Source organism: Ovis aries, chromosome 3 (genome assembly GCF_016772045.2).
Source record: "Ovis aries strain OAR_USU_Benz2616 breed Rambouillet chromosome 3, ARS-UI_Ramb_v3.0, whole genome shotgun sequence".
NCBI classification, from domain to species: Eukaryota; Metazoa; Chordata; class Mammalia; order Artiodactyla; family Bovidae; genus Ovis; species Ovis aries.
Window position 1 is genome coordinate 132,097,463 of NC_056056.1, and position 23,950 is coordinate 132,121,412.

At 39.3% G+C, this 23,950-nt stretch overlaps 1 protein-coding gene across 2 annotated transcripts; it reads left to right on the plus strand.

Moving 5' to 3' along the window:
* Positions 1-923: 923 nt before the first annotated feature.
* Positions 924-19,992, plus strand: GTSF1 (gametocyte specific factor 1). 2 transcript variants are annotated; one of them, XM_004006272.6, is made up of 9 exons: positions 924-1,003; positions 2,833-2,878; positions 8,821-8,921; positions 10,709-10,835; positions 11,265-11,348; positions 11,809-11,872; positions 13,106-13,200; positions 14,653-14,685; positions 16,914-19,992. In XM_004006272.6, exons 2-8 carry the CDS (start codon positions 2,863-2,865, stop codon positions 14,667-14,669), a joined length of 504 nt encoding a protein of 167 aa, XP_004006321.1. In that variant the 5' UTR covers positions 924-1,003; positions 2,833-2,862; the 3' UTR covers positions 14,670-14,685; positions 16,914-19,992. The 2 variants fall into 2 exon arrangements, with proteins under 2 accessions (XP_004006321.1, XP_042102562.1); XM_042246628.2 differs by lacking the exon at positions 14,653-14,685.
* The last annotated feature ends 3,958 nt before the right edge of the window (positions 19,993-23,950 follow it).

The window sequence follows — 23,950 nt, forward strand, 5'->3', positions numbered from 1 at the left end:
TCATCTCTTTTTCAATTTTCCTCTTCCCTCCACTCAAAAATCTAAATTATCTTTCTCTTGCAGCCATGAAATTAAAAGACACTTACTCCTTGGAAGATAAGTTATGACCAACCTAGATAGCATATTGAAAAGCAGAGACATTACTTTGTCAACAAAGGTCCATCTAGTCAAGGCTATGGTTTTTCCAGTGGTCATGTATGAATGTGAGAACTGGACTGTGAAGAAAGCTGAGCGCGGAAGAATTGATGCTTTTGAACTGTGGTGTCGGAGAAGACTGTTGAGAGTCCCTTGGACTGCAAGGAGATCCAACCAGTCCATTCTAGTCACTGGAAGGACTGATGCTGAAGCTGAAACTCCAATACTTTGGCCACCTCATGCGAAGAGTTGACTCATTGGAAAAGACTCTGATCCTGGGAGGGACTAGGGGCAGGAGGGGAAGGGGACGACAGAGGATGAGATGGCTGGATGGCATCACCGATTCGATGGACATGAGTTTGAGTGAACTCCGGAAGTTGGTGACGGACAGGGAGACATGGTGTGCTGCAATTCATGGGGTCGCAAAGAGTCAGACACGACTGAGCGACTGAACTGAACTGAACTGAACTGGACAACTGGCACTAACATGGCTTCCTTCTCACCACTATCACTTGACCTCTAAGGTGTCCCATCCCCTCCTCGAGCGCTATGTCTCAGCGCTCATTCTAGTTTCTAAGATGGCCCCCACAGAGGTCGGGAAGGCAGCGCGAGTTCCACCCACGCAAAGCTTCGGTCATTCCAAGTGCCGGAGCACCACCTCCTGAGCGGAGGATGGGCGGAAGCCAAGAAGGGAGGGCCGAGAAGGCAGTCATCGGAGCGCCCGCACCAGCACTCTCCCCGACGCCCAGCCCTGCGTCACAGGAAGTGGGGGCCCCACCCCTAACGTCAGAGGCCGGAAGGGAGCGTTGCTGGGGCACGGGTGTGAGCGAAGACGACCGTGGGGAGACGAGAGCGTGTCTCCGCCGAGGTAGGAAAGACGCCCAGTTTCTGGCTTGGGGACCTCCAAAAATCTCACCGATAGTGGACTGGGATACTTTCACCTTCTAGTATATTCCCTTTTCTGCGCGCCTTGTGGGTCCTTAGCAAAGGTGTTCAGGCAACCGGTGGGTCTGCCACTGCTTCGTCCCCGTCGAGGGCCTCCCTAGCTCCTTAGTCTTGGTTTTTTAAGTTAAGCACCTTCCCCACCATCTCCTGTTTAGTCCCATTGTTTAAATGGACTCTTGACTTTTGTTTAAAGGAGGGAAAATGTTGGTTTTACTGAGACCCCAGCTCGGTTAAGTGTTATCCGTTGCTTCAGGCTACAGCCAGCTCCCAAGCTTGACTGCTGAGTGCCCTTTTCACCGCCGTCTAGTACTAGGGAAAATGTGAAAAGTTGATAACAGTTTGATAGTGATAGGATACTTACATGGACAAGGCTGAATGATGAGGCTGTAGTTTCCAGTGCCCTTAATCTACTGTAATTTAGGCTTTTTGCCTCCAGAGGATAGGGGGGCTTCCTGCAAGTTGCTGAATCTGGCACTGATAGTGCCTTTAAATTGCTTAAAATCAAGGAACATAGTGTTTGGCTCTTTCAATTCTCTTTTTATTTTTGTTGAAAAAGTATAGAGTAACTATGTATAACATATAAAAGGGAAGGTCAAAATTTCTTAACCCAGACATGAAAATTATTTTTTCATGGCAGTTTCACCAGTGATTGTCATTTACAAATAGGCTCTGCAGCAAATTACTAAACAAGTTCCAGCTGATCACTTGTATTTCCTATCATAGGTTCCAAGACTGCTTATGTCATAGAATGGGGGGAAGGGGTGTGGAATTGTATGAGGAGAGCTGGCTCTAGGGACAATAACTGTAAATCTAGCCAGTTTTAAGTTTACTATGGGGATGGTTTTATATAAATTTAGTCTGTTTTGTAATGATAAGTTTGTTTAATCACAGCTCAATAGGGGAGAGTCAGGTGGAAGAGGATTCAAACTAAAAATTGTCTTTTAATCTTACAAGTTTCTGTTACAGACTTATTCTTTTATGATTCTGTCAACTATAAAATGGACAGTTCTTGAGTACTAACATTTAGAAATGTTTCCTCAGTGCGCAGAGGGAATGAGTATTACCTGGAGAAATTTAAATAACCAAGTCTGTCTGGTTTAGCGTGGAGGCGGGGGAGGTAATAAAGCATCACTGGGAAAAGTGTGATACTTCCTAATCATGTTTAAGAAAAATCATAGAAATAGTAAACTGGAGTGTCTCTGGGCATACTGAATGGACTGCCTGTACAGTCTGACATAGGCTTCCAGCGTTCCCCAGCCCCCAGAAGCAGGGGGAAGCCAGACTGGCAGCCCGATCATCCTGTATTTTTGAGGACTTGAGAACTTTAAAATAGTACCCTATTCCTTTGTTTATCCTGCAGTTTAAATAACATTCTTGTGGGCTTGACTTGCCCCTTCTAATGTTAAACAACATCAAACCCTAAAGGATGGTAAACAGTGGCAAGGTGTTGTAATGGCACTTGAAATTAACTGACATCCTCTCGCCTGAATACAGCTTAAGTAGTAGTCATGTTTGGTTTTCCTAACTGTGAGCTCTAGAATTTATTCTAAGAGTGTGAGTTAGGCAATGATAAAATGGTTCAAAGTAGTAAAGAATGCCTTAAAGGGGAGAAACTAATAGGAAGAGGGAGGTGCTATAAGGGTTTTTTATATTAAACTTGGGTGACTTCAGTTCTAGTCTGATCCACTTCTTAGGGCTTCTTTTGATACGTTTTATTTCTGATTTCCTGATCCAGTTTTTTTTTTCCCCCAGCACTTTGGATTTGGCTCCTTAATTCCCAACATGGAAGAAACTTACAGTAAGTACTTCTTGTTGCTTTTAGAAAATAGGTTGCTTATATGTAGTTTTCTCTCTGACAAGACTTTTAATGTGTTGAGAAAGATTCACTTTTTCGCTAAACTGCTGGAAGAGAAAGTGAGACTGTTTTAGCAATGCAGAGAAATGTCCAAATTTGAAATAGGATCCTTGAAATTAAAAAGTATGAGAAGTCATCAAGCTTTGGGAAAGCTGCAGTTGGGACACCTGTGTTAAACTACATATTTTTATTTATTAAGTGAGGAATTTTCATTCTTCAGAACTTCAGTTTCTCCTGTTAGTGACACAGGGATGGTAACCCCTGGTTTCTATTTTGTGGGATAAAATGGTATATGTCATGTTGATGTGCACTGAGTTTTTAGGATTAAAGAAATCCTAGGGAGAATTCTTATTTCTCTAGTGATCCAGGAATCTCAATGGCCCAGAAAATCAAATGGGGGCGGAGAGCTAGGATCATACAAGGGTAGAACAAGAGAGGCCTGAAAAACCATTTCATTCAACACTAGAATTTTACAACTGAGAAAACAGAACCTAGGTTAACTAATTTAACCCATGGTTATATTGTTGGGGACGGAGTAAGAACCAGAGCCTTGTATGTTGTTTGTATGTTGTGCCCTACTTGATACCACTAGGCACTATGGTTTCTAGACCCTGACCAAGTTTAAGGAACATCTGAGTGGATGAAACTTGTCAACAAGGCTGCCTTTATTTCCTACTTTGCTATCTTGTTCAGAATCTCTTAAGTTCTGACTGAAAGATATTTTAGTTCCATTCTGCCTTCAAGGAAGAGTCCAATAGAACCTTTATCACCAACAGGTAGAAACTCCATGGAAACAGTCTTTATTAAATATCTACTATAGCATGCAGAAGAATCACCTGGGATACTTGTTAAGACACAGGTTTCTGGAGCCCTCCCCCCAAATTTTTGATTCAGGAGGTCTGGGACTCAAGAATTTGAATTTCTAACATGCTGCCAGGTGGTAATGCTAATCTGAGGCCCATACTTTGAGAATAATGAATCTGGAAGTCTGATTCTCCTTGATCTTCCTTAGGGCTCCCTCTTTTACTTCCTTAATTTTTCTAAAAATCTGTTAATTAAAATCTGAGATTTCGGTGTGAGATAAATACAAGAGATTTATCTTTATTCTTGGAAGCGTACTACTCTATTAAATTAGAAAGCATCATCTCCTTTTATGTCTCTTATTCTTTTTCCAGTGGTGATTTTTTTCCTAGAAAAATGTCACTTGGTTCTTGTAATTATTGCTACATAGCACAGACTTTTTTAATCAGTAGATGTGTGTTAAAGAAGAAAATGATTGATTTTGCTGTTTATTTAAAATTTTTAAGTTTGTGAATAAGTAAATTTAATAAAATATATTGGCTTGTAAAGAATCAACTCCTTTAAGCATAGCATTTTTTTCTGTTTATCTGTGTCTTGGTAAAGTTTCATTGTTTTAAGATTAAAAAAAAAAAGAACCTGGCAGTATGTTAGAAATGCATAATATCAGGCCTCATCTCAAAAGTGCTGAATCAGAATCTACAGTCCTCAAGTGATTTAACACCAGGAATCAAGTTAAAATGAGAAATACTGTTTAGGATGTACTTGACCTTTCCCCCCGACTGATCTAAAACTCTATAATCTGACAGATTCCTGAAGCTCTCCAGCTTCTGTCTTCAGGCAGTGCCTCTTAGCTGATAATACTCTTGTCAGGTCTGGTTCCTCATTTCCGTGAAGCTTCCTCCATCTCTCACCATGGGTTCTGGGCCCTATCCAAGTGTGAGGAATATCTGAGTCTGTGCTTTTGGAGGAAGCTTGTCCATGAGGCCTACTTTGTTTTCCAAATTAAGTTATATTCCCAAAAAGTCACTCAAGATTTTTGCTGATCTCTAACAATCTAGAGATGTGGGATGGGGTGGGAGGTGAGAGGGAGGGGAACATACGTATACCTATGGCTGATTCATGTTGATGTATGGCAGAAACCAGCACAATATTATAAAGCAATTATCTCTAATTAAAAAGAAATTTAAAATTTTTTAAATGTTAAAAAACAGGTAAACCAATTTAAGGGACATTCTAAAAATTTTTTTGCTGAGGAGTTCAATAGTATTTGTTACAACTTTAAATTCATATAATACTTTGTGCAGTACTCTTAGGTATCTGCCCAAGAAAAATACTCGTACAGTGCACAGATAAGTATATATTAGATTGCTAGCCACAGCATTTATATATAACAGTAAAAATTAGAAACAGCATAAATGTATCAGTAAGGGAACTGATTAAGAAACTGTGCTACATCCATGTACAGCAGGGAAATATTTCTTTCATTTCACTGATCAGAAGGAGCTGTTAAGTTTGTTTGTTTGTTTGTTTTAAAGAAAAGCAAATACAATGGTTACAGGAAATCTTGTCACAAGCTACACTATGGATAAACTTTGAGGACATTGTGGTAATTTAAATAAATTAATCACCAAAAAACCACATGCCATATGATTTCGCTTACATGAAATATCTAGAATAGTCAAACTCATAGAAATAAAAAGTAGAATAATGGCTGCCAGAGGTTTCAGGGAGGAGGCAATGGGAGTTATTTAATGGGGATAGAGTTTGTTTTGCAAGGTGAAAATTTCTAGAGATTGTCTAGATTCACAACAATATGAATATACTTAACACCAATAAACTGTACACTTTTAAATAGTTAAGGTGATGAATTTTATGTTGCTTATTACCATTAAAATTTGTAAATTAAACATAAAATTGAAAAATGTTTAATCTTTAAATAAAAGACCATTTAGAGCAGACCTAAGTTGCTGCTAAGTCGCTTCAGTCTTGTCTGACTCTGTGTGACCCCATAGACGGCAGCTCACTAGGCTCCTCTGTCACTGGGATTCTCCAGGCAAGAACACTGGAGTGGGTTGCCATTGCCTTCTCCGAGACCTAAGTTATCAGAGACCAAAAAGTAAAGCATTTTAGTAGGAAGCTATCATTATTAACTCCGATGTATGCTGCTGAATGGGCACTAAAATATGTATGAATTATAAACTATGTCCAGTCTGTCAGCTACTGACATGGCCTATCATTTGCTTGTGATGAAATGGATTAAATGGAGGGAAACTAACAAGAATTTCATCTGTATACTCTTCCTGTGTATCCTGAAGCTTCAGAAATGTGAAAAGATCACTGCTTAGGATGAGCCTGGTTGGCATAATAAGCCTGCTTGTCCTGTAAGACTTTTCGTTCCTACTCATTCTGTCCTTCAAGTCACCTTTCTGGCTCATTTGCATCATGATCATGGTTAGCAATTTATCCCATGTTTACCACTCATCCGGGGACACTTTCAATTCCCCTGGCTTCTGATTTTCATAGCAGTCTCTTGGTTTATAAGCTTCTTATCAAATGTGAATTGTTTATCTTATTTCACTTGTATTATTGCCTTCAGTGATGGCAACAGCATTTTATTAGATTGCCTCTTGTCCTCATAATATATTCAAAATGTACTTAACTGTTTAACTTCTCTTCTTTAACCAAGATTCTTAAAATTTAGGGCTCAGCCTGGACATTTTGCAGAACCTAAGAGTAGTTTTACATGTTATGAGAAACTTCGCTAGTGTCTATTAAACTATTGAAATGGAGCCTGAAAGTATAGTCTTCTAAGGGTACTTTAAAATTGCACAATATAGGTTAGGGGTTGGCTTTCTCACAGTAGCCCCATAAATCTGCAGTTGTCTCAAACTTAGGAGGCTCTGTTTTTGCAGATTATTCTTTCTACTTTTTTTTTTTTTAATTCTTTCTACTTTTTATCTGGCCAATTTCATGATCATCAGATTAAAGAATTCTCTGGGGTTTTTATTCTCATTATGTTCCAAAATATGAAATTTTGGAACCTTTACCAATTTGGTAAAGGTATTGGTCTCTTTCAATGCAAAAGAATGCTCAAACTACTGCACAATTGCACTCATCTCACATGCTAGTAAAGTAATGCTCAAAATTCTCCAAGCCAGGCTTCAGCAATACGTGAACCGTGAACTCCCTGATGTTTAAGCTGGTTTCAGAAAAGGCAGAGGAACCAGAGATCAAATTGCCAACATCCACTGGATCATGGAAAAAGCAAGAGAGTTCCAGAAAAACATCTATTTCTGCTTTATTGACTATGCCAAAGCCTTTGACTGTGTGGATCACAATAAACTGTGGAAAATTCTGAAAGAGATGGGAATACCAGACCACCTGACCTACCTCTTGAGAAATCTGTATGCAGGTCAGGAAGCAACAGTTAGAACTGGACATGGAACAACAGACCGGTTCCAAATAGGAAAAGGAGTATATCAAGGCTGTATATTGTCACCCTGCTTATTTAGCTTATATGCAGAGTACATCATGAGAAACGCTGGGCTGGAAGAAACACAAGCTGGAATCAAGATTGCCAGGAGAAATCTCAATAACCTCAGATTTGCAGATGATACCACCCTTATGGCAGAAAGTGAGGAGGAACTAAAAAGCCTCTTGATGAAAGTGAAAGAGGAGAGTGAAAAAGTTGGCTTAAAGCTCAACATTCAGAAAACGAAGATCATGGCATCCGGTCCCATCACTTCATGGGAAATAGATGGGGAAACAGTGGAAAGACTGTCAGATTTTATTTATTTGGGCTCCAAAATCAGTGCAGATGGTAACTGCAGCCATGAAATTAAAAGACGCTTACTCCTTGGAAGAAAAGTTATGACCAACCTAGATAGCATATTGAAAAGCAGAGACATTACTTTGCCAACAAAAGTCCGTCTAGTCAAGGCTATGGTTTTTCCTGTGGTCATGTATGGATGTGAGAGTTGGACTGTGAAGAAGGCTGAGCGCCGAAGAATTGATGCTTTTGAACTGTGGTGTTGGAGAAGACTCTTGAGAGTCCCTTGGACTGCAAGGAGATCCAGCCAGTCCATTCTGAAGGAGATCAACCTTTTGATTCCTTTGCAAGGAATGATGCTAAAGCTGAAGCTCCAGTACTTTGGACACCTCATGCGAAGAGTTGGCTCATTGGAAAAGACCCTGATGCTGGGAGAGATTGGGGGCAGGAGGAGAAGGGGACAACTGAGGATGAGATGGCTGGATGGCATCACGGACTCGATGGACGTGAGTCTGAGTGAACTCCGGGAGTTGGTGATGGACAGGGAGGCCTGGCGTGCTGCGATTCATGGGGTTGCAAAGAGTCGGACACGACTGAGCGACTGAACTGAACTAAACTGAACTGACTCGGTCTCTTTTGAGAGGTAACTAGATTCAGTGACTAGGAGCTATTTCGAGGAGTACATTAAATCAGACAGACAAAAAAATAAATCTATGAATGAATATTTCCTAAGCTTCCATAGAACATATAACTGATATAGAACAGTGCTTACCAACTTTTTTCATGTCATGGCAAGCTAGTAAATAAGGATGCTGGTGTAGGGGGTTAACTACCCTCAGCTTGCCCTAAGACTCGGGGACTAGGGGGCACATGTGCAGTGGACTCCCACATCAGTATATCAATACATTGTCCGTTCCAACCTTCAGTATACTGCCTGGGAAGTTTTGGTTGAACTAGCTAGAGAAAAGAATGACCCTGAATTAGCACTTTCAGAAAAGGAAAAGACGTATCATTTAATTTTTTGTTACAATAAGGATTACCAACAATAAAAACAACAGTATTTATGTACAACCAAATGTGAACTTTGACCCTCCCCCATGAATGCTGGTTTTGCTGGACTTAATGAAGATTCAGTAACACAGTTTTATCTTACATTTTCAGGTGTTTTTAGTCACCCTTAAAAAAAAATCTTTCAAGTTGTTGTTAGGCTGTCTTGTTCAATTCTTACAGATGCTGTTGAAAAATCCATGTGCCAAGGATGCTGAACTGTTGCCAGGGCCTGTCAAGCTTCATACTTACCCTGTTTTTCTTTCAGTCGATACTCTGGACCCTGAAAAGCTGTTACAATGCCCCTATGATAAAAACCACCAGATCAGGGCCTGCAGGTTTCCTTATCATCTAATCAAGTGCAGAAAGGTACGATATTATTTTCTCAATTTGCCCGGTGATGGCCTCCTGAGTAGTTCTTTTAAAAAGCCAAATTTTATAAATATCAAATAATTTTAGCATATATGTTTTAATTAAATGCCAGAATTGCTTTGGGTTAAACGCCAACATTTATAGAAAAGAATTTATTTCTTGGGTATGTAAGTTTTTTCTCATTTTGGTTTTTCCCCCAACTAGTGACACAGCACCCTTAAACAGTTTCTCTCCAATCTTCTCACCCTCTGTGAAACAGAGGAATCACTAACTTTTACTAGAAGTCATTTCTTTTACAAGAAATCATTCTTGCCTTGTAAATTTGATGTACTTATTGTCCTGATAAGGATTGAGTACTGTGATACTTATTTCTGATTTTATTTGTTTGTTTAGAAATGTTAAAGAAGTTGAACAGCTAGAGGTTAACCTAAGAAAAGATTATTCATAAAAATAACTATTTCTCTTAGTTTCAACAGTAAGCATCTTTGAGGGGAGGGGAAAAAAAAAGACAGCTCAAAGAGTTTTTTCCCTCTGGTCACCTTTCGTAGATTTAGTCGATGTAAGCTAATTTAATGCTGATATATTAATTGAGACAGTTTGAAAGGGTGGTTAGAATAGAAATGTCAGATACAGAGGCCAGAGTTCTGCCAGGATTTATGCTTGGAAAACAATTTAGGTATTTAATCCAAACCTGCATACAGTTCACATATGCATTAACATTCTTCAAGGGATGTTTCTCTCGCAGTCCTGGAGACATGATTATAATGCCATTGTTGATTATTTCTCAGCTCCTTTCAGTCTCTAGAGCAAGAATTCCTTAAGGTTGAACCTAGACATGACAGACAAGCAGATACCACCACAACTTCCTCCTCTAGGCTCTCAGACATGTCCCAAGGAGAAAGGTTGGGAAAGGGAGCCAAGTGGTAAAAAGACATCGTCATAACTCCCCTCTCCTAATGCTCTTAATCTTCAGCCACAAAACCTTTGCATTAGAATGCCCACTATCCCTTTAAAAAATCAGGGAGATAGCTGCCCTCACAATTTTCTCCATCTTCTATTTTTTTGCACCCTTCTCCCCATTTTACATTATTTTTACTTTTTTGAGTATCATTTGTGATATATCTTTTGCTTCTCCTAATTTCTTAGTTGCTGGTAAACTTAACATAGGATTTGGGTTATATTAAACACTTTGTTTTGTTTTCTTGTTTCATATTAAAATAAGGAACTTGGTCAACAGAGTTCTCTGTTATCTGGACTTTTCCTTAGTGAAATAGCTGAAATAAAGGACAAATTGTTCAGAGCCTCATTTCAGGCCTCGTTACTTTAAAAAGTGTTCCTGTGTTAATCTGAAAAATCGTTGGCTTTGCCTCTTCTGCAGCTCCCTTCCCACAGCTATTTTCCTGCACTCTTGTACTGCAGTAGCAGGGGTGCTACTGCAATGCAGACAAAGTGTGTTTTAGTGTTGCTGTTCATCCTGAATATCAGCTTTCAAAGACATCCAGAGAGCTGTGCCATTACAGGCTGTGCCACCCGACTCGCATGACCCTGAGAAGTAAACAGGGAGAAGATATGATTCAAATACCCAATCCTAAATTCAACTGTTTACTTCCTTATAAACCACTTTAACCCCAGTATCTGTGTTGTCAGTCTTTATAATCATAACAAAGAGGTAATGTCTCTGTGATCTGTATAGGTGATAAATAACTCTCTCAATGTTCTGCTGAGTGTACCTATCACAGTTCCACCACAAGTTTATTGACAAACCCCTTTAATTTTTTTCACAGAATCATCCTGATGTCGCAAACAAACTGGCGACTTGTCCCTTCAATGCTCGCCATCAGGTTCCTCGGGCTGAAATCAGTCATCATATCTCAAGCTGTGATGACAAAAGCTGTATTGAGCAGGATGTTGGTAAGACTGACTAGCTGAGATGTTTCAGTACTGGAGGTTAGCGCCTTCAGATTTATATGATGCTACATTATCACCTTGATTTTTGGCTTTCATCATTTCAGAAAAACAATACTTTTCTGCCTTTGAGATTTTTAATCTTAGCAGCAAAAGATTGTCAGGTTATGTGTGCCAGACTTTGAACAATCTGATTCATTTTACTAATAATTCATTTAAAAATAAAAATTCTTTTATTACCATAAATACGGCAAACATCTTTGTTTCTGCTTCTCTTTCTTGTCTTCTGTTGGAAAGGAGATAAGACCTGTTTAGTTTTCATCCTATCCATTTTTCAGAAACAAAGACCCTGCAACCTTTTAAGCCACTGACTCCTTTAAACATAATAACTTGGCAGTGTCCCCTTCTTAAGTCAGAATCTCTGTTGTCTTGCAGTCAACCAAACCAGGAGCCTTGGACAAGAGACTCTGGCTGAGAGCACATGGCGGTGCCCTCCTTGCGATGAAGACTGGGACAAAGGTGAAGGGCCTCTACGTCTCTTTCTCCACAGTGTCAAAATCTGAAGTCATTTGCTTTAAACTGAAGGAAGGTTTCCCTTTTTTATGAACATACCATGTTGTTCAGAATGCCGTATTATTCTTATTGAGCCCCAGTACAAACACATTTGTATCTCTGTGCAGACACGTGGAACAGCCTTTCCCACTTGATTGAAAAAGAAACACTACTTTACATATGTTTTTTTCATAAATTGTGTTATACCATCTGTGTTTGGTTGTTGCTAGGCACGTTTATTATTATTTATGTCGCTTGTGTTTATATCCTTCAGTTAAATTCTTGCTGTTGTGTCTCTTAGGGTACTTGACCAGTTTTTACTTGCTTCTCTGAACTTGTTTATTATTTCTCATCTCACAAATTCCACTAGTATGAATTGGTGTTTTACCTAGTAGCACCACAAACTGTGTTTTGTTTCCTTTGGCAGATTTGTGGGAACAGACCAGCACCCCATTTGTCTGGGGCACAGCCAACTACTGTGGCAACAATAGGTAAATGAAAAGATCTCATTCCCACCACATCCTCCCAGAATCAAAGTGCTCTGTTACCAACTGAAGGCTCCAGAGCATGTATTGACCTCTTTCCTCAATAATGTTACTTGGTGGTAATTTGTCTAGATATAGTTTTGGTGGGTTTTTTCTATTTATTCCTTGAGTCATAAAAAGGTCACATGCTTTGCATTAATTCCTGTGGGAACACAAAAATACTAGCTTGTAGTCTAGCACAGGAGACAGTGGCGCCAGCCATTCTTATGTCTTAGCTAGAGTTTTTGCTAAGTTCATGTTATTTTAATGCTTTGAAAAACTTATGTAGCTGTACTATATGTGTTATTTTTGCTCTGGATAACTAGTGTCTAAGGAAAAAGTAATCTTAAAAGTTCCTGATTTGAGATTGGACAATCCATAATACCAATTAGATAGGGAAAAAACTCATCTCTGCTTCCCCACTGATTTTGTATCTAATTAAAATCTCTAAGATTTTTTGTTACCACTTGATCTTCAAACCTTCTAAGATCATGTTCCGAATTCCCTGGCAGGCCAGTAGTTAGAACATCACACTTTCACTGCCAAAGGTGCAGGTTCCATCCCTGGCTGGGGAACTAAGATCCCATAAGCCATACAGTGTGGCCAACAAGAAAAAAAAGATCGTATTTCAAACCTAAATGAGAGCATTTCCAAATTAGAAAATGAAAGTATTAGATAGTAGACTTTATTTTTTCCTCAAATAGAATACTTAACCAATTTTTATTTTTTAGCTCCTACAGTCAGTTGTTACAAGTGTACAGTTATTTGTAGTTTATGTATGCACTGAGATAGAAAAACTTAAAGATGAATTCCATTGGTACAATTTTAATTTTATCTCAATTCTGTGAGATTTGTTGCCTTTAGTTTGGTTGCCTTGGCATTTTTTATCTCTTATGTATATTGAGTGAGTTGATGAGCCTGTCATACAATTGAACAGTAGATGGCATTGCTGTTTATCTCAATTTCTAGAAAATGAAAATGGTTAAACCCATCTTAATGCCTGTACAGAACAGTGAGCTTTCCAGAGAAGTGGTAATCATTCTAATTGCAAGAATGTTTTGATGGAAATGTGTTTACATTTCAGAATGTAGGTGGTTGTTTTTCCCCAAATTACAAAAAACACATTTTGATTGTCTTATGTGTGCCTCCCTAAAGAATGCAAATATGCCAGCATAGTCAAATTCATCTCTCTTTTTGCAGCCCTGCAAGCAACATAGTTATGGAACATAAGAGTAACCTGGCTTCAGGCATGCGTGTTCCCAAGTCTCTGCCATATGTTCTCCCATGGAAAAACAGTAAGTGAAATAATGGCAAAATGCTTTTGCTGTGTGTTATGGTAAATAATACAGTTGGTCTTAATTATCTCAGGACATGTTCAGTCTGAATACCAAATACCTTGCACCCATATGACCCTGAGAGTGAGTTCCTCCTCAAATTTTGCATCTTAAGCACGTCACTCACTTCACCCTGTTGCTAACCCTGGTTAGTAACAAGCAGGTATAAGATCACAGAAGCCTAAAGAATATTTTCAAGACAGGGTGATGGAGAAAGAAAGGGCAACCCACTCCAGTATTCTTGCCTGGGAAATCCCATGAACAGAGGAGCCTGGGGTCACAAAGAGTCAGACACATCTTAGCAACTGAGCACGCATGCATACTAGTTGAGCTTCCCAATAGAAAGCTCTATGCTGTGTGCTCTCATCAGTATTCTCATCTGCTCTTCAAAACTATAAACAAGGACCGTTTTCGTAATTAAAATTTTTTAATTATAAAATACATATTAATCGCACAAAAAATTGTTTGCTTTGCTGGTAGTTGGCAGATCTGGACCCTGAATGAGTCTCTTAACTGCCAAGACCAGAATTATCCCCTCGTTTCCTTTTCCTGTCTTTTTAGTTCTCTTTGTTTCCTGCCCACTCCCACCTTTCTCATGCCATTTCTCTACCCCCATCTCAAGCCTTTGGTTTCAGCTATGAATAAATGCCTACTTCAATTGTGAATTACTGATGGCTTAAAAAATTACATTTTTGCAAATAAAACTCAAACCAAGAAAGGAGAAAAAAAAGGTGACCACTGACGTCAGATTCCATGGATAAGTTTGGGACCAATAAAAAGACTATCTATTTTAGCTAGGAGGAAATCATCCCTGATTTTTAAAGCATAATATCAATAGGGAATTGGGATTAGAAATTGGATTGCAGGGTCCTGAAAGGTAATGGGTAGAGACAAAATGAAAGTAATGTTATAAGAACCAGCCTAAGAATGGTATTCAGATGTCTTCCCAAGGCTTCAGAGACAATGCCGAGTAAACAGGTCTGAAATTCATGTCATACCACCCTAGTAAAGAAATTCCCATATATTGGTACACCCAACATATTGTCATTTTTATTTAATATAAACTTCCTTTTCCTGATGTTGTCCCCAAATTCAGATTTCCTTGATCTCAGTCTTTGTTGTTGTTTGAGCTAATTTTTAGGTGGCTACAGGATCCCCTTTAAACATTTCCCTTTGGATAGTTGCATTTCCCCCAAAATGAGATTACCTAGTCATATGCCATAAGGCTTGATAGGTGGAAGACTATTTTCTTTTTCCATGGTGAATAGAATCCAGTCACTAATTTTAAATTCTGCTTTATTATATAATTCCATATACCCCAGGAATAAATCATTTGTGTTTAGTAAGACTAGGGCGGTGGAGTGAATTTCAATTGACATGGTGTATTTATTTTGAAATATTTCTACTCCATAGATGGAAATGCACAGTAACTGAATATTTCATCAAGTAAGTGTTTCAGTTTTATTTCACAATTTTTTCAGATGGTAGCAAGATTTAACTGGACATAAAGCAATTTGGGTCCAATTTTCTTTCAGATTATGGTACCAAATTAAAGCTCTGTGTGTGCCTTTCGTTTTTTAAGTATATAGCCTCTGTTATGGCTTTACATGCTAATGAATAAACATTTACTAGTTAAATTAGAATTCTGTTACGTGCCAAGTTGCTCTCCCTAATGTTAGTGCACATTGCCTTTTCCTTTTTTTTTTTAATCAAAGTTGCATTCTAGATCTATCATGCCTTTTTAATGGACTGAGATTAATCAGACAGCTGTGCTTCACTGCTTTGCAATTCTTTCCCTGTGCAGTACAATTTAATACTCATCAAAAAATTCATACTTTTTAACTAGCATTTTAAAGTTTTTGGTCTCCAAAAGTCTGTAGATCTTATTGCACTGTAGATCTTATCTGAATATTTGATTTAGCAGAACCTCACAAAACCTATATAGAGAGACCAAAATCTTTCAGTTTTCACAGATGAAGCCCTTCTTTGAGATCACCCTATATACCCACAGCAGAGCCAGGTCTGATGCTTCAAATGGCTGCCTTGGCTGAGGTTGACCAGCCACATGGCTTCTGGCAAAATATTGTTGGGCCGGGAATAGGATGATAATCCCCACTGTCTTGAGATGATAGGCCTTCAGTGAATATTTATTGAATGAATGAGTAATTGGCTTGTTGCCTTGTAGTCCATTCACTTTTTCTGAACAGTGAAGCAGATGGATCATCTGCGAGCTAGGGTTTGTTTTGTACCAAAACTGATGTTTCTTCTGGTGAGAAACAAAAGATATTCTAAAAGCAAACACCCCTTAGCTGAGAACAATAATATTTATCAGTTGCTTCTAGGGACGGGCCATTTTTCTTGGTAGGTTCTGACATCAAATTATTAAATATATCTGGAAGCCAGAACATTGGATTTGGTCCCAGAAGGGAAAGAGACACAACTGCACTGGAGTGTGTCAGAAAAGCACACACAGACCTGGGTAAATGGAGGACTTTGAATCCCTCTCTGGCACACTGCTTAAAATGTTTGGTGTTCATCCAGTATGGATAGCTACCTATCCAATGGCTACTCTGCGGTGAAAGCCTAGGAGAAATTTCTGTCACTTAAGACTAAACACTTTTCTGCTTTGGAAAATTAATAAAGTCATTCACACTGATAATTTTTTTGTACATGTTACCACAGAGGAATAAGGGGGGAAATTTAGGTAAGAATCCTTAAATAGCCACAGATCTTCTTATCCTCTTAGTTAAAAATAAAGCATCATTTTTTGAACTCCTGTTGTTGCAGAATTCTCTTCTTTGGGTACACACACACACACACACAGAGACAGACACACAGACACAGAGACACACACACACACAGACACACACACAAAGACACACGCACGCGCACGTACACACACACACACACAAGGCATGACTTACTCCCTTAAGGAACTTAAAGAGTAAGCAGAAAATTTTTTTTATTGCACATACATGAAAACGGTTTGTTCACCTTGCACTTAAATGCTTTATCCCATTTATGTTTTTATCAATATTTTACCAGATAAGTGCCTCAGAAGCAGGTAATACCATGTTCATTTTTGTTCCCCTAATATGCATTGTGGGCTTCCCTGATAGCTCAGCTGGTCCTGGGTTGGGAAGATCCCCTGGAGAAGGGGGCAGCTACCCACTCCAATATTCTGGCCTGGAGAATTCCATGGACTATGTAGTCTGTGGGTTCGCAAAGAGTCGGGCAGAACTGAGTGACTTTACTTTCAATGTGCATTGTAACAGCTCAAAATATATTATTAAATTAATGAGTAGATAGAGTATATGAAAAGAGAAAAAAATAAGTTAATTGGAATTAGTCCAGAATTGTCTGAAGAAGTCAGTTGCCTGGATGGTCAATTCTGATTTTCTCTTCACCCATGATAACTATTGATACAAGGACTGTATATTGATCTCTGTATAGAATGTTTTTAAATCAATGAGTAAGTTTCTTTGTGATTAGTGATACTAAAGAGCTAAGGGTCAGAAGGTACTTGGTGTTCTGCCCTTGACAACAACAGATTCTTCCAGCAGACCAAGAGACCTTAATTGGGCTATAGTTTTGTGGCCTATTGTCAGATGTGGTTGGTGCTTTTGTCACTGAAAGGAACTAAGAACTCTAATTTTTTTCTTGTTTCCTCACAGATGCCAGACCCTGGAAGACTCTTCTTCCTGCTACAGTGGGTTCTTCATTTTTTTTTCTCCTAATCTAATTATAGAAAGATAAACTGTCTGTGACTTTCAAACTGACAAGTACCTTTTTTTTCCTCTCCCCACTTCGAGTCCTTACTCATTTGATGCAAGAAAAAACCCTCATGCTGAGAAGAAATGTTTCAAGTAAACCATCATTGTAGATAGCTTGATAATTTGATTAAGTGCCTGTAACCACAAGATCAGAATTCATATCCCATTCCTCATTAATGAAACAGATCATCTAAAGTTACCTTAAAGGATCCAAGCAGGCAAGAAATTTGGATTGGAAAAAGTAACTGTGTTTGTTCTCTGACTCACAGGAACCAAATTCCTTCTAGCATTTATAGGAATGGACCTTTTCTGATTAGTGCATCTGTTTACTGAGTCTTTGATGTTGATAGCATTTATATATAGAAATATACCCCATTCTTATTTAGAATCCTTAGGACATCTTGTTCCCTAAACTTTTCTAACTTAGGATAGGTTTCTTTTCTCTTTCCCACATTCCAGCTAGAAATTGTATTAGCTGTCACGGTAGGTGTGGATTATGTAGGAGTGAAGATTAGAATGAAGAGGAGGAACCAGTGTACATGTGGAGAAGAGAGAGGCTTTCCACCTGTGTGTGAAATTTGATTAAGCTCAAAGTTGAAATGTGTGAAGGCCTGGGACGTGTGTAAAAAGTTAGATTTCTGAAATAACCCAAGGCTCTGGCTATCCTAGCATCTTGTTGGCTCTCAAAAGGAGACTTTGTAATCTCCCAGACTAGTTCTTTATTTGGTTGCTTGTTTGCAGATTTGGTGTGGTTTGAGTTTAAAACTGTCTGGCATGGGAAGGGATTTGCGATCTGGAATAGATAGGGACTCAGAGGAAGCATACTGACAAGTAATTCCAAAAGTGATCTCTTGAGCATTGTTTGTAGGGGAAGTAGGCTCGTATGGAATGCTTCTTCCACAAGTTTTATGCAAAACAGGATTCTGTCCGGATGAAGCAAAGCTATCTTGTTTAGTTCCAACTTCTATAGACAGATTCAAGATAAGCCCTAATACAATAGTATTTCTGCTTCTGCTTCTACTGGTATAAATAAGTGAATAAGTAAACTATTTCTTCTGGAGAGGGTGGTATGGTATTAAGGAGGAGGGAAAAACACCCATTATGCCCCTAATTCTGGTCACTTAATGTTTGTCAGTCAGCAGCTCACAACAGTTCAACTTTATTTAAAAATAGTTTTAACTGGAAAATACAAAACCCTTTTGATTTCATTTATTTGGGTGATGACAACCCAAACTGTCTATACTACACTTGAAACCCAGAACTCCTACCAAGTTTAGGAAAAACAAGTATGAGTCTATTGCAAAGAATTAGCTACTTGAGTATAACTCAAAGAAGGGATTAAATAGAAAAGAGTTACTTTGTGCTTTTTAAATATCTAGAGAGGCAAATTAGGCTAGCATCTGTCATTCATGAAAAACCTTATGTTGTTATTTTAGAAGGACACCTCTTTGCTCACCAGTTTTAGAACTTAACCAGCAATACATCTGATCTGTCAAAGTGTGAATAACACTCACTATAGGTGAATGCCTGCCTATGTTAATTTTGTTAGCTCACAAAATAGACCACCCCATTGTCTCTTTAGTAAACTAATGATTAAAGCAGCCAGTTTGCTTAGGATTTGGGGGGGGGGGGGCCTAGGATACACTAATTTGGATTTAGTTTGCTGGAGATTTAGGACATTCCCAAAAACTAGAGTAAAGAAGTGCCTTGAATTCTACTACTACTGTCAGAAGTTGGGAGGTGAAGCTTACTTATTTTTGAGACCTTTTTCAGAGGCTACCTTCTGTTTGGAATATAAACAGTGGAAAGTAAACAGTTGAATATGCTACCCTAATTTCAGTGAAGGTCAAGTGTTACGGGTAAAGGTTAAATGTAGACATGTTTCAGAAGCTTATCTTAGCCTTTGAGTTCTGCATTTTGATCTTATCCAGGAAGAAGAACATTTGCTTTCGGGAAGGTTGCCTTTCTCTGTGGGTATTCTAGAAGTGCTACTGTGATTTGCGAATGTTCTTACCAGGAATAAACAAATGTAGGTAGTAAATGATGCTTAGCTCTCCCGATAGCTGTACTTGAGGTAAACAAGGAGTGTATTCGGATTCAATTTCAAATAGCGCACTGCAGTACCCTTCATTGGTGAGACAGAACAGTAGCTGCTTACACCTCTCCTGGCATTCCGAGAGTCCTTTATTGTACTTTTCACTATTCATATTACACTCCAAGGTAGACAGAAACTAAAGGGATGATATTATACTTATTACCATTTTTAAAGAGGCAGGTTATAAAAATCAAGGTGATTTGTATACTATGTTTTAAATGATTGAAGCAGGACTGTCCTTGGGGAGAATATACCTTTTAGAAAATACATTTTCTTATGCCAGTTCAATGGGTAGAATAAGGAAAATGACTTAAATTCCATGAGAAAATTACTATAGTGACTGCTCATTCTTTTGACCACTGTCTTCCTGGTACTGTTCAGGTTCAGAACATACTCACATCCTACTTTATAGGTGTGGCCTCTTCATAAGCCACTGAAAACACATTAATCTGTTACCTTGTACCAGCAGTCTCAGCTGACTTTTATTCCAGCCATACCAAGGTCTAAAAAACACAGACCTGTGTATGGGGAATGGGGGTGAGTATTTATTTGCCCTTGACACAGCAGTTCCACTGCCTGGTCCAATTTACTTAACTCTGATCAACTTGGTAACTGCTATAACAAATATAAAATCTCAGGTTGTTTACAGCCAGGAAGACCAGCGTCCTAGGCTGGACAGTAACCCTGGAGAAAAGCCATATGGTCAGCAGATTTGCATTCGTGTTTACCTTATTTAAAGGTGGTTTTTTGTGAAACAAATAATGTGAGCACTGTTGATGAACATCAAAAATATTCAATTGTTTTACTTTCATCTACTTACATATACACATATATATGGAAGAAATAAATCTATGTTGTATTAAAAACTATTTCATATGAACCCAACCACGCCTCTTAATTTTTATTAAAATACTTGTCATTGAAAAAGTATACTTTCCCAGCTCATCTGTTTCTGTCCTGTTTCCTCAGGCTTGAATTTCAGGATTTCATCGGACAGGGTTAGGGGCTTAAATTATTTAGCTCCTTGTGTTGGTTTTCTCTAGAGTAGAACTTTATAGCAGAGGTGCAAACTGAAAGAAAAGTCTTGGTCTTTAGACGTTTCACTGAGATATCCTTTTGTCGAATTGGAAATTTCAACAGAAGAGTCGGTGTTTTAGCTTTATAAAGCCTTGAAAAACAAACATTGATACGATTCTACTAGGTGTGTATGTTTGATATCCACCTGTCATACCTCATATACTCAGAGCTGGAGGGGAGTTCAGAGAGCACTGATCCAAAGCTTCATCTGGCCTGTAAAGAAATAGGCCCTGTACCAATGTGTAACAGGACATATTTTTTTAGGAAAAAGAAGGATAAACACAAAATCCAAGATAGTTTTTATCTCCAGGGGAGAAGTCAGAAGGATAAGATTAGGAAAAAACACAGTAGTAGTCAGTTTAATTGGGTTTTGGGTTTCCCAGTGTGGACTATGCTTTATACATGTGTATTAAACAATGTAATTTTAAAACATCTAAGAATAATTGCTAAAATCATTGCAGAAGGCTTACTGTAAGCAAGCCACTGTTCTTAACATTTTGAGTATTTTTAACCAACGGTAGGGGAGATAAAGGCCCTGAAAGTTTTCTGTTTGCCTAGAATACCAAGTTTGTTAATAGTGTGCCATGACCATAACCTGGGACTTCTGATTCCTAAGGAGTTACTGCTTTGGGCTTCTATGGCCGTTATGTTTCTCTAAATGTTGATTCTGCACTCAGCCTCTCACTCTCCCAGGCCACGTGTTTCCTCCTCAACTTGTTTCCATGTCTACCAGCTTGGACTGCGTGGTTAGTCACTTCAGTGGGCTAAGTCAGCACCCTGAGTTCCCTTGACCCTGTTGTTTTTCTGCTGTCTCTGCTTCACCAGTTGTCAAATCAAGCGAAACGTACCATCTCTTACTCTATTCCCTCTGGGTTATCAAGCATAGTGATAGGAAATCACATAATATACCAACCGACTCCACTGCAGATGTCTGATTTTTTAGCTCAAGCACTCATTCCTATTTGGCTTTTTTCAGCTCTACCTGATAACTATTGTATTCTTTTTATTATTCTCAACTTTATAGTCCCTACTTCCCACCCTTACAGATGGCTTTGCCTCTTTTCTTTGTAGAGAAAATACTGGTCATCAGACTTAAACTTCCTCTTTTTCCCACCCCTAGATTTGAATGCTTGTGACATATCTCAGAGGCACACTTCATCTCTAAAACTAACCTCATCCCTGTAAGATAGCCCTGCTGTTGATGCATAACAAATTTTCCCATAGCACCGTGGATTAGAACACATGCATTGCAAGTTACTTCAGTCGTGTCCGACTCGGTGCAACCCTAAGGACTGCAGCCCACTAGGCTCCTCTATCCATGGGATTCTCCAGGCAAGAATACTGGAGTGGGTTGCTGTGTACTCCTCCAAGGGATCTTCCCTGGATTTAAACAAGTTTCTAAGGGTGAAGAATTCACAAGTGGCTTAGCTGGGTAATCCTGGCTTGGGATCTCTCATGGTTGCAGTCAAGATGTCAGGCAGGGCTACGGTTTTCTGAAGACTTGAAGTGAGGCTGGAGGATTTACTTCTGATGTGGCTCACTCACATATTTGGCAAGTCTGTACTGGTTGTTGGCAGAAGGACTCAGTTCCTCCACATAACGGGACTCTCCATAGCGTGTTTGAGTGCCCTCACATGTCAGGTGCCTTCCCCCAGAGTGAGTGAGTTAAGAGCAAGGAGGAAGCTATAAATTCTTTAATGACCTAACTTTAGAAGTCACACTCCATCATTTCCACAGCATGCTTTTGGTTAGGCTGGTGAGCCCTTTTCTTTGTAGGAGAAGTCGAAGGAGCATGAATACGAGGAGGCAAGAATTATTGGGGCTGTCGAAGGATGGCTCTCCCGCCTAACTTTTTCTGTCTTCCAATATCTTCCATAAGTTATTCCTTCTTTTCTCTCAATTCAATTTCTTTCTCTTTGTATGTTATATTTTTCAGTAATAAGTAAGTTGTCTTTAACTCTTTAAGCTACAAAATGGTACCATTACATTCATTAAAAAAAAAAAAAAAACACATAGCCTCTCCACCATATTAATCAGGTTCAGTTGCAGAAAACATCCGTTTGAGCCAGTCTAAGCAGGAAAGGATTTGTCATAGGGCATTAAATGGATCACAGAATTGTTGAGGAGACTGAAGAAATTAACTCTCAACTGGACTTCCAGAAATAATAGCCAAAGACTGCTCCAGAAGGTGCTGCTTCTACTACAATAAAGAAGCTGCCTGTTCAAGAAGCACACTACCTCTGCCACTATCAGCATCCCCAAATGGATGCCCTGCACCCTCTCTTAATCCTTGCTGACTTTAGAAACATATGATAATACATCTGATTGGCAGATCTGAAATAGTATCTGACCCCTAGCTACAAGGGATTGTGGGAAATGTAGTCCAGATTTCCAGTACCGTACACTAGACGAGTAGCATGTTGAGCAAATCAACATGTAGAAGCCTCCCCACTGCCTCTCTAATGTTGGCTTGCTTCTTCCCTTCGGTGCTAGATTTATTGAAAAAGTCTATACTTGGTCTGAAGTTCCCACTTACTCAGTCTATTGCACTCTGCCCACTCTGTTCTGTCTCCACTCAACCTACTAATTTGCAGGACCAGTGGTCTATTTTAGTCCTACTCCTTTGAACATTCAAGGAGAAGCAAGTTGTTGCTTGTGACGCTTGTGGTAAGAGCCATATCAATGTTATGCACAAAAGAATTACTTAAGGCCTCTTTCTTTGGAACAGGCCTTGGACTTGGAGACACTTAGAGCCTTGAGCTTCAGCTACTATCTGGACTTGCTGTTCCTCATATGTAACCTAAGTTAATGATGTTACTGTTTGTCTAGTCTTTTCATAATTCTTCATTCAGTTAATCACCAAATTCTGGAACTTTGGTACCAAAGAAGCCTTCTGAAGCCAACCAGTTCTTTGTATCTCTACTGTCACTGCCTTATTTCAGAGCATCATCCCCGCTTAGACTGTTACAGCAGCCTCCTACGTAGTCTTGGAGCCACTCAGTTCGTCCCATTTCAGTTTATCTTCCACCTGCCTTCAAGATATTTGGTAATCTGTTTCCAGTTTACCTAATAATAATAGCAAAGGCTTTTTGAGCACTTGGTCTGTGCCAAGCACTGTACAAAACACTTCATATGCATTATCACATTCAGTTCCCCTATGAAATAGATATTTTAGGTCCCCACTTGGTAGATAAGGAAAGTGAGACTATACAAAATTTGTGTATAGACTATACAAGATTTGGGGAGAAGGCAATGGCACCCCACTCCAGTGCTCTTGCCTGGAAAATCCCATGGACGGAGGAGCCTGGTGGGCTGCAGTCCATGGGGTCGCAACTGAGCGACTTCACTTTCACTTTCCACTTTCATGTATTGGAGAAGGAAATGGCAACCCACTCCAGTGTTCTTGCTTGGAGAATCCCAGGGACGGGGGATCCTGGTGGGCTGCTGTCTATGGGGTCGCACAGAGTCAGACACGACTGAAGCGACGCAGCAGCAGCATACAAGATTTGACCAGAATTACTTAGTTTCTACATGGAGGAACTGGAATTGCAGTCAGGTCTGCTCCCCTGCAAAGACAGTATTTCTTATTCCCACCACATTTCACAGTTGCTCCAGCCTCATCTCTCCTGACTCTGTTAATAGTCTAGCCATAGTGAACACCCCATCTGTCTAACACACTGTGCTCTTTAATGACCACACCTTGGTACATCTTGCTTCCTGAAATGTACTTGTTCCCTTGCCTTCCCAATGATTCTCCATTTAGCAT